The sequence below is a fragment of the Thalassophryne amazonica genome, chromosome 19 (assembly GCF_902500255.1).
Source record: "Thalassophryne amazonica chromosome 19, fThaAma1.1, whole genome shotgun sequence".
In the NCBI taxonomy this organism is placed as follows: domain Eukaryota; kingdom Metazoa; phylum Chordata; class Actinopteri; order Batrachoidiformes; family Batrachoididae; genus Thalassophryne; species Thalassophryne amazonica.
In genome coordinates, this window is record NC_047121.1 from 56,360,204 (window position 1) to 56,371,208 (window position 11,005).

At 42.8% G+C, this 11,005-nt stretch overlaps 1 protein-coding gene across 2 annotated transcripts in view; it reads right to left on the reverse strand.

Annotated features, from left to right (window-relative positions):
- fndc5a (fibronectin type III domain containing 5a) overlaps positions 1 to 2,016 on the reverse strand; it is a 37,145-nt gene extending 35,129 nt beyond the window's left edge. The window contains exon 1 of one of the 2 annotated variants that reach the window (XM_034159613.1): positions 1,840 to 2,016. In XM_034159613.1, coding sequence (XP_034015504.1) covers positions 1,840 to 1,897 — 58 coding nt within the window. In that variant the 5' untranslated portion in view covers positions 1,898 to 2,016. The remainder of the gene's footprint in view (positions 1 to 1,839) is intronic. The other variant, XM_034159614.1, reaches the window with a different exon arrangement.
- Positions 2,017 to 11,005: the final 8,989 nt, after the last annotated feature.

An 11,005-nucleotide genomic window follows, 5' to 3' on the forward strand; every position in this document is an offset into this window, starting at 1 on the left:
CCCACCACCAAGCACAAAGAGAGACAGACAAGAGAGATAGGGAAAGACAAAACCCAAGCAGGAAAAATCCAGCAAGAGAAATCACAAACTGAAAAAACCCCCCCCAAAAAACCAATCAAACCTAAGCTAAGCAGAACAAACAGAAAAACATGACAGAAAAAGTCCAGATCATGACACACTGTTCCTGAACTGGGTATTTTATGATTTATTATATCCAATTTTTAAGTCCAAAACATTTCCCAGTTAAGGTTTAAACCTTGTCTCATGGCCAATCACATAGCAGCAGCACCTCCTGCTGCTGCTATGTGATTGGCTGTTGAAGCAAATAATCAAGATTCAGTCTATGTAGGTAAACTAGTTCAAGACAACCAACACGATGTGAAAATTAAAGCTGGAATGGTACATTGCATGTTACAATAATGGTGTCCTGGTGCCTGCGTTGAATTTTAGCATTTTTGAAATGAGTATTGTGATACCATGAAAGGTCAGCTACTGCACGAGGAAAAAAATGATCTCTTGCAGAAGAATCATAAATGATTTATAAAATATACAAATGGGAAACAGATTAATGTAAAAAATTACAATTTAAACTTGAGAATGATTTGTTTCTTTAAAGTTTAAACATTGACCATAGATTACTCTCTACACAATTAGTGTGACCAGAGATGTAATTGTGTATCGAGTCGCCATAGGCGTATCATGATATGTATCAGATTGCGGCGCTAGTAACTATCTGTGAGATCTATTTTAATTCTGCCATATTTTAGCACATTTTCTAGTTTTGTATCCAAAAGAAAAAAAGCAAACTATGCACTGTATTTAATGATACAAGCTCGTGGGCCTTATCTGGCCCCCAGGCCACCAGTTTGTGATGTCTTTGATATAAGCAGTTTGAAGATGAGTTTCGGGGGAAGTGCTCTGTATTACTCTTACAGACGGAACACTTAATGTAAAGAGATCAGAGGTTTTTCCATATGTGAGAGGACAGCTGTCCTCAACACTCCAGTGGATTCATACGGCTTATTACCACGTAATTACATTCAAACTGAGCCTATAAAGCTGTTGTGTAAACCCTATACAAGGTAATGGCTTTTTATGGGTTCGACAAACCCCTTTATTTGATCCAGGTCAACAAAACTAAAAATTATTCTCTTTAATGAGTCACCTCTAGAGTTCTTTTAAGTCATTGTTTGATCCACAACGTAGCTTCAAACAATTTTTCTTAGAGCCAAAGCTTTTGTCTTCATATGGCTTTAGTTTGATGGACACAATTTACAATGAGATAAAACAGCAGGAAGTCCTCATCCCACATTTTTCTGAGGGGGGGTGGAGACTTCTGTTTGTTAAAGATATTTATCACAATATTAATTATATATATTACATTGAATCAAGCTGACAGATGTAAAGGGTTTTAACACTATTTTATCGGTGTAAGTTTAACACTGCACTGTAATGATATTCAGTCTGCAGTTTCCTGGTATGTGGAGCAATTTGTCTCATGAGACTCAAAGGTCAGTTCGGCGCACATCATCAACACAATCCTTTGGAATACACCTCATCACACGTCACACCGGCCTTTATCATGCAAATCACATATGTGTGTAAATGTTAGTTTTGCACACAGGCTGAGGTCAAAGCTTTTATATCTGACCACACCGAGCCTGCAAACACCAGCAGCAGCTCCACATATGCAACAGACTGCCCAGCATCACGCACACATCAGTATTTCACACACACGCACGCCACTCCAGCCCGTCCACGGTTCGTTCAATTGGAGAGAACACCGTGCGCCAAAAACCCGCGCCAACATCCTCCGATTGCGCATCAACGCAAACTTACCCGCTGTGACTCGAGTGACGCCGAGACAACCGAGGACGAGCAGGAAAACCGTGTCCATGGTCCCGAGGTTCGGACTGCGAGCTGCCGCTGCTGCGCGCCGCCGCTCCGCGTGCGCGACGAGGAACGACAGCGGCTCCGCGAACGCGTTTCAGCACCGCGGACAGCGCTCGTTCAAATCCCCGCCGCCGCGCCGTTCAGCCTGGCGCCGTCGGTTCCGTTCCACAACCACAACCAGAACCCTCCCCGACGCGCCGCCGGTGCTGCTGCAGACAGACTGAAACGTGCCGCCTTTACGTACGAGCGCTGACACGCTGACTGCTGCCCACAGACAGACAGACACCAGAGACAGACAGAGAGAGAGACACAGACAAAGAGAGACAGACACAGAGAGAGACAAATCACAGTGAACAGTAAAATAAATAAATAAAAAAGTTAACGTGGCTGCACCTCCTCTTATTTCGGACAGTTGGTCAAACAAAATAAGTTTTTTTTTTTTTAAGGACATCAGGTGCACTCTGTTCAGTTTTAATTAAATGATCTCACTAATTTTTATACTTTTAGATACAAATCAAACAATCAATGACTGATCCAATCATTAAGATTTAAGCCCTAAGTGTAAACATGATAAACATTTATAGGATATAGGATCACACCTTAATGATGGCTAGCAATTATTTTTATTTTTAATTACACTGTCAGATATAATATAGATATCATTTAAAAGAGAAACACACACACACACACACAAGTCTATTATAGTTCCACAAAATTCAGTGTTATTGAATTTAGGAAAAAGATTTTAGCCTTTGGTTAACTTGTCACTGATCAACCACATTGCAGCCGTTAATCCCACAAACAAACATCAATGAACAGCTGCAGCACTCAGTCATCCCTCATCTCACAATATGATCATAAACTCATTAATCCAGCGCAGGATCAGCTCCAGAACTTAACAGACTCTTCAACGACACAGAGATGCTTTATCAGAGGTCACACTTAAAAAAAAAAAATTAAAACTGGGCAAACACCTTTTAGTGTTTTTTTTTAATTTTATTTTATAGAGCGCATTCTTCTGCCAGTACTCTGCTGGAGCTCTGTGAGGCACAAAACTAATGTTTGAGAATTTTATTACAAATGAAACAATCACGTGCAGTTCTGTAACATCACACATTATTAGAACATATGTCTCTTTAGGCATCTTTGGACCTCTGTCCAAAAATGTGTGTAATCCACTACATCTGAATCACACAGTGCCCCCCCCCCCCCCACACACACACACACACCACACCACCACCCCCATCAGTCAATATGTTTTAGTTTTTGAGATATGAAGAAACAAAAGGCCTCATAAATGGGCGTGTATTTCAGCTCTGAGTGACCCCGCCTGCAGGCCTCGAGTGTACGAACGCAGCTGATCAAATCCAGCGTTATTACAAAAATCCCGTCCTTTGATCCTCCTGCTGAACCGGATCTGAATTACTGCAGCCCACTCAGATTAAATATGCATGCCGCGTGCCCACGCAAACAGTCGCCTGTGTGAATAAGAGCCCACTCATAAATACAGTCTCAGCTTTCAGCTGCTTCAAAAAAAAAAAAAAAAAACTACACATGCCTCTCGACTTTCCCGCCGTGGTGACCCCCACACATTTGACAAGCAGCGGCGATGCAGACGCACACGGAACATGATGCATCATGCAGTTACCTGCACTTCAGGTGCTCCCTCCGCTGCACGCTGTGGACCTGCTCTGGAGCTTCTGCCCGCAGTGAGGAGACCGTTTCTGTTCCGGAGCTGTGTCTAAACCACACTGTGCATCTCCATTCACACTCTGCCGCCTCTGACGTGCTGCTGAGAAGCTCTAGTGTTTGTTGCTGGGGGGGGGGTTATTGTGCTGTTGTTGTCCACACTCTGTTCCCACCTTCAGTCTGTGGGGACACAGGAGGACATGAAAGTACCAAAATAATCAGAAACCGCCGCACCTCACCCAGAGGGATTTTACTCAAAGCCCACAATTTCTCTTCCTTTCTAGAATTAAATTTGATTTAAAAGTAGGTCATGTTGGAAAAATTCTTTAGCAATAACTAAAAGGGTACCTGAAAGTGCATCCTTCTGCCACGGCCATGAGGCAAGTTTACCCTGCATCACAAGCTCAGTGATTTGCAGCAGCCACACACACACACGTGCACACACACACGGGGTGGGGGGTAATTTAGGGTTTTCAAACCACATGCAGTTGTTTCATATTTTCCTGCCTGTTTGGAAAATCAAACCAACAACCCACATCACAGAGGCTGCTTCTCTATCCTGTTCCATTTAAATATGAATATAATTAAGAATAAATAGGGTTGTTGATAAATAAGGGGTTCGGATCCTCAGCCTTTGAGATCAAGAAGCGCCTGGGAAGAGCTTGTGGAGTTATGAGGTCACTGGACAGAGGCGTTTGGTGATGTCAGCATCTCTGCAGAAGAACAAAGCTCAAAATCTTTAGGCTCCCTGTGCTGCCTGTCATTCTGTATGGTTGTGAGACTTGTTGGGCACTAACCAGTGACTTAAGGTGACGACTGGACGTCTTTGATACCAGGTCTCTTTGGAGGATCTTTGGGTACCGTTGGAAGCAAGCGGTTACTAAGAGAGACTAAGATGAGGGAGATCACTTAAACTGTGAGTGAGCGTCAACTCAGACATTTTCGACACGTGGTCTGTTTCTCAGGTCACCATCCAGCACACAGGTGTCTGAATGTTGAGGACTCCAGTAGCTGGAGAAGGCCAAGGGGATGCCCACGTTTCACCGGGCTGTGGCAGATAGATGGTTATTTTAGAGATGCGGGAATGGACTGGTTGTTTGCCGGGGGTGGTTGCTATCCAGGACCCAAGGCCGTTCCGTGGTGGTGTGGATGCAGCAAAGTGCAGTATCAGTGCACGCTCCCAGACTGGACTTAATGTTGAAAAAATAATCAGTTTATATCAGAATCAAAATCGTTATCCTTAATGATTCAAAATCATTTCAAAACTTTTAAAAATGTATTTTTTAAAGATTATATTCGCTCCATTTTTATTCAGTTTCTCTTTACTGCTGTAAATGTAATGTTGTTGTTGTGTGTCCTTGTCTGCTTCCATGCACGAGTTTGACCCACGTTAGTAAGTTAGCTTAGCTCATTAGCATGGAGCAGTAACAAACTCAACCCACCGCCAGTGTTAAAAAGCAAGCGGTTAGGTTAGGCACACTTTAGGTTCTATAATATCACAGGTAAGAAGGAGCTTCATGTGACCAATTCATGCAAGCTGTGCAAAATAAAGGTCAAGTATTTCAGAAAAACAGTGAATGCCTTTGGCGCATTTAGCGCATCATCCATCACCCAGAGGTGAAAGAAGATGAACAGACTCGGCAACGTTATCCAACCAGCGCACACTGCACCTCCACCGCGACAGTTATCCATAGATCAGGTTTTGTTTACGTTACCTTTTTCAAATATAAAACTACATCAGCTTTAACACACTTTGCTTTCATGGCAACATTTGCTGCGCCGCCTTTCTGGAGTAGATCCTGAAATTAGCAGGTCGATGTACTGATTGATTCTAATTTTGAGCTAATTGATTCAGCAGCACTGATAACAGCAATAAATTAATTTCTTTCTATAAATTAGGGTTGTCAATAAAACCCTGAGTGATACTAAACCTTAGTATCAAGATTCATCATGGTATCAGTACCAACAGTGTCAGTGTCTTTGCTTTCTCCACTTAATAGTTAACCAGTGGTAGGCATAGCTAACCAAAAAGTTAGCTTTGATAATCCGCTAACTGAAAAGTTAACTTTTATAAAGCTAAAACGATAAACCCCTAAAAAAAAAAATTAGCGGAAGTTACAGATAAAAGCTAAACCGATAACTTTCAGTATTGACTTCGATACACTGGCAACTACTGACATAACGAGTTAGCACTTCTGTCTCAGATCAGCCTTCTCTCAGCAAAAGAGACCTGGTGACCAGAAAGAAAGGAAGAGGGAGGAAAAAAATGATCATTTACTTTCCACACCATACAGACCACCTGGCATATTATTCAGTCATGCACAGGCAGACAGTTTTGACTTATGGTTATAATTTTAAACAAACTAATTCCGGACAAGTTATTGGAATTCATGTCACGTCTGTTGTTTTACAAAGTGAAAATATCAGCTATATGTTTTAGTTTTAAAGTAACACACATGCCGCAATGCATTATGGGAACATTAGTTTCCTGACATCAGGGGTTGCTTGGTTGGTAGAACACACGTTACTGAAACGTCTGGTGGGTTGTACAAATAAATCTGTATTTGTAAATATGTCATTTTTTTCATTTGTTTAAAAGGGGTAATTTGAAAACTGAAAATTCTGTTTAAGTGATTCATCTAAACTTTTAGCGAATGTGTGGCAAATGGTATTCACGCTGCTATGAACACTGCCATCTACTGGATAGTAGATTTGCCACATATTCGTAAAAGTGATGATGAATCACTTAACAAACAGAATTTTCAGTTTTCAAGTGCTCTTCTTCCCGTGCAACAACTCTCATGTGGCAGAGCTGTGACAGGTGAGACAAAATGGTTTCATTCGTTTTTGAGCTTTGGCAGCACAAATCCAACACGCTGAACCATCAGCCGTCTCCCCACCAGGGGAACTTTGAGAGAACTGAGAGCATCCTGGGCCAACAGCATGTTAATGGTCTTTAAACTCAGCACTCAGCAAACACATAAAGAATTTAACCCAAGCGAGTTATTTGCTTCTGGAAATTGGCCTCTCTGATACCGAACAGTTTTCCACATTAAATGCAGATCAAGCTGAAAATCTGCAATAAATCTGACGTCTTTATGGACACTGAAGTGTATCAGTGCAGCTGTGGGTCTGACCCGGAGGATGGAGGCTTTGTTTACCTGTGTGGTCGGGGTTTGTGTTTCGTCAGGGAAAAGCCTTTGTTTGGTCTCTCTAATCGTTTTTCAAAAGGGGTGGCAAGCGCTGACAAAGTGGAAGATTAGTCTGACGTTACAGAGGTTAAACACTCTGATTCTTTGATGGAACCTCTTAATGTAATGCCTGTTTCAATTATATTGTTTTGTGTTTAGATTCGTTTACAAGTGTCAGAACGCCTACGTCTGGAAAGTCAAAGAAAACTGAAAATATTTCACAACCGTACTTTGATTTAATTTCCAAAAGACTCTTCTGAAAGATCTGAAAATAATCAGCGACAAAATTCAGTTTCATGCAACCACCACAAGGTGTACACGGTGGGTGGTATAAAATGTGACTCGGTGAACTGGAGCGGATAGACCCCAGACTGTAGGTTGGTAGTCCAACTCCTGTCCCACAGAGCTGTCTGCTCTGCTTCTGTGCCTGTCACTTGAAACGAGAAGGAGCTGCTGCTCTCCAAGCCCCGCCTCCATTCATAGCCGGTTATGTCTCTATGTCACTCTGCCAGACTCTGTGTGTCTTATGCCCAGTTTACGCCGGACTGAGACCTATATAAGACCTGCAAGATCATGACAGTTTGTCAACTCTCAGAAGTCTTGGCTGGTCTCCGTTGTGATCTGTTATTTGCGTTTACACCAAGCTTGCATTGCAACTGATTTGTGCAAGTGAAAAATATGTTAATATCCACAAGCGTTGATGCAACTCCATGCAGAGTCAGTTGAGTCTTTTACGACCCATAGGACCAAGTTGAGTGTGAGCTGACATGTGAGAGTTTATTAAGACCAATTATGAGACCCATGTATCTGTTAACTGGTTGCACAGCTTGTCCGAGTGCTTTAAACAGTTAAATGCACTCGCACACCTGTTGGAGACTGATGAGGAGTAATGGGGACCAAGAAGGATCTTTTTTTCAGACCATGGAGACCCCACTGTGACCAGCCTGCAACCCCAGTGGGAGTCAGTGAGAGCGACGGCAAGCAGAGGATATTTTTTGATTGGAACTTGCTCGTGGACTCTGTGTATACGGGCTGTTACAAAGCAAACAGGAGGTATTGACACTAAAATGAGTCCTTTCAGGCCTAACACGTGCAGCAGGTTTTTTATGTACTTTGGAACAGTGCGAGTTTAACTTTAAAACTACCATTTTATTTAGCTATTTATTTTTTAATTCTTTATTTTCAAAACGTGCCAAAACAAGTACAACCATATCAGACAATATCCACTTTTCCCCCCTCTTTCTCTTTCTTTTTATAACAATAAAGCTGAACACATAGGGAGACATAAACAATGTGCACAGTAAATCCTGAAAATAAAAAAAAATAATAATCAGCTACCACAAAAACAAAAAGGGATTGAGAATTTTACTGTAATAGTTTCTATACATGAGTGACCTTCACAAAGTCTGTAAAGCCTTTATATATCTCAACCACTTTCTCCACAACTTAACAAATGTCCCCTTTTTGAGCCAAATCAAAAATGTATTTATTTGTTAGGTCTGGAGCCCGGCCAGACCTGACACATAGCGGTGCGAGCAGCAACCTGAAAAAGATCAGTACTCACACCCAGTCACACAAAGAGACAACGTCTGTCAGAGATTCTCTTTTGTGGGCTTTGCTGCAAAGGGGAGAAGCTTCGGAGTGAGCGTACAAACCTAAGACAGACAACCCTGCTTCTCCAAAGTCTTCTGTGAGCGCTGCCCTTTTATTGAGAGTCACAAACAACAATACAAGCAGAACAGTTTTGGTTGCGGTGAGTCAGGTGCTGCGGTAGGCACAAATGTTCAGTTTGCAGTTAAGCTTTCGATTACAATGAAGTCCTTAAGTAACCTTTAGTTCAGCACCGTGGCTGATGCAATCATTTAGCTTAAGTGCAGCATATATGAATGAGTACATGATTATTATGACTGAGTAAATGAAGTATAAAAGAATGTAATTCAGGCGATAATAAATGTAAAATCCTTATCATTTCCCCCCTGTTTATCGCCTGAAGACTCTATGTACAGTATAAGAAAATCACATCACATGAAAACGAAACATCCATTATGAGCACTTGCTTGTAACATTTTCACTCATAACTTCACATATGTTTTTTTCTTCGTCTTCCTTGGGTGGGTGACCATTGTTCAGAAGTTGGTGGATCTCGGTTCGCTGAGCCAAATTAAGTTGAACGAACATTTTGGCAGTCATGCTGGACACCATGGCCTTGATGCAAGGGATCAAACAACAAGAGAAGATCAAACGAACAACGATGACCAGCAGGACTGGAGTAAGGAATTTCAAAAGAATTTGCCACCAGGAGCCTGATGTGAACCAATCCAGCAGGTTCCAAGGTTTGTTGGTAACAAAATCCTTAGTCATTGTACTTTGTAGTTTTTCTAATGTTTGCATAGCTTCAGCAGCATCGTCAGAATTAATTTCATCAGAAATGTCTAGTATTTCATTTGGTAAATAGCGTTTATGAGGTCTTAATTTGATCGGCTCTTCACTGGCATACCACCAGAACAACAGGCCACCCATGAGTAACAACATAACAGTACAACATCGTAGCCATTGACAAATACTTCTATGGTACATCTTTTTCTTCTGATGCAGGCTTGGAGTTGGGGTCCCCGTCTGCTTCTCGTCCTGGACCTCCGGTGGTGCCGGTTCGGGCATCTTCTCCATGGTCATCCAGAAGTTTTACAAGCTTGCAGTGGCTGAGATGAATCCAACTGGAACGTTCAGCAATCTTTACGGCTGTTGGTGTCATCAGGAGAACTTGGAATGGACCAGTTTTTCCTTTTGATGACTTTAATGTAGATTCAGTCTCCTGGTTTCACGTCTGGGTGTTCAATGTCCTTCCCTGCAGGGAATAAAGATTGTGGCGGCAGCAAATGTATCTTTTGTATGTCTTTCTGCATCAATGTTCTTTTCATGTAGTCCGCCAATGTCATTTCCTCAGTCACTGTCTGGAGGTCTGGTTGCAAGTCAGGTAATCGAAAGTTCCGTCCGTACAGAATCTCACTAGGGGTTAATCCTGAACTGTTGGGTGTTATTCTCATGTACAATTTTACTAAATCTAAACATTCAGGCCAAGGTCTTTTAGTTTCGTCCATGCATTTCCTGAGTCTGCTTTTAATAGTGCCATTTGTTCTTTCCACCAGTCCAGCACTTTGAGGGTGATAAGCACAGTGATTTTTCTTAACCATCCCCAATTGTTGTGCTACTTTGGACACTACTTCATTCACAAAATGTGTTCCATTATCCCTGTAAATGCCGGAGCCCCCGTTTGCCTGGCGGCTGTGCTCGAGTGTCTGGCCGCTTGGATCCTCGTGCTGGCCAGTGGCGCTGCTTGGGACACTGGGAAGACTCGTATCATTCCCTGTCACCTGCAGCTGGCTGTCCGCAATGACGAGGAGCTCATGAGCGGCGTTGCCGGCCGGTTTGGGGATATCAGCGGTCGGGTGCTCGAGCAGCGAGCACAGCCGCCAGGAAACGGGGGCTCCGGCACCCACATGCCCCCTGTGGTTGGCTGTCCTTGGCGGGCAGTGGGCATGGTTGGCTGAGGGCTGCTGTCCAGCATGGAATGATTTCATTCTAATCCTTTGCTGTCAAAGCACAGAGAGAGAAAAAAGAGGAATCAGCCAGAGAGTTGGTTGATGACTTGAGTTTTCTATTGACAGCACCTCCACTTTACACTCCATTCTCAGCCTTATAGGGAGAAATGATCAACAGTTATGATAAATCTGACTTCAGAAATCGAATTTACGTATCTGAATTGACCTAAGCACAAGTTTTCACGTGTTAAATGTAAATAACGGCAGAGAAGTCGGCCAGAGAATCAACAGTGATTACAAGCGCAAAGCATGCATTTTCCACTGACAGCGAGAGACCGCTGCAGCATTTCAATCTTCCAAGATGGCGGGGCTGCGATCTGCTTGGGGCAGGCCTTTTGTACAGCTCGACCCTATCTAGTAAATCTGTGGTTGTCTCTGTTTTCTTCCATGTTGTCATGGATCTGGAATCTCTGGAAAAACTTGGTGTTTTCTAGCCTGTTGCACAGACTGTGTGTAAGGGGCGACCATGTGATTGACCACACCCTGGCATGTGCTAGCAACCAGTTGCCGCTGCTACTTGTTATGGTTTGAGCTGGAGCGAGAGTTGAACCCAAGAGCTGGGAGCAGAGATGAGGCAGAATATATCAACACTGGTTTATTTACAAGGGAGGATTATGTACAAGGGAGAATGTG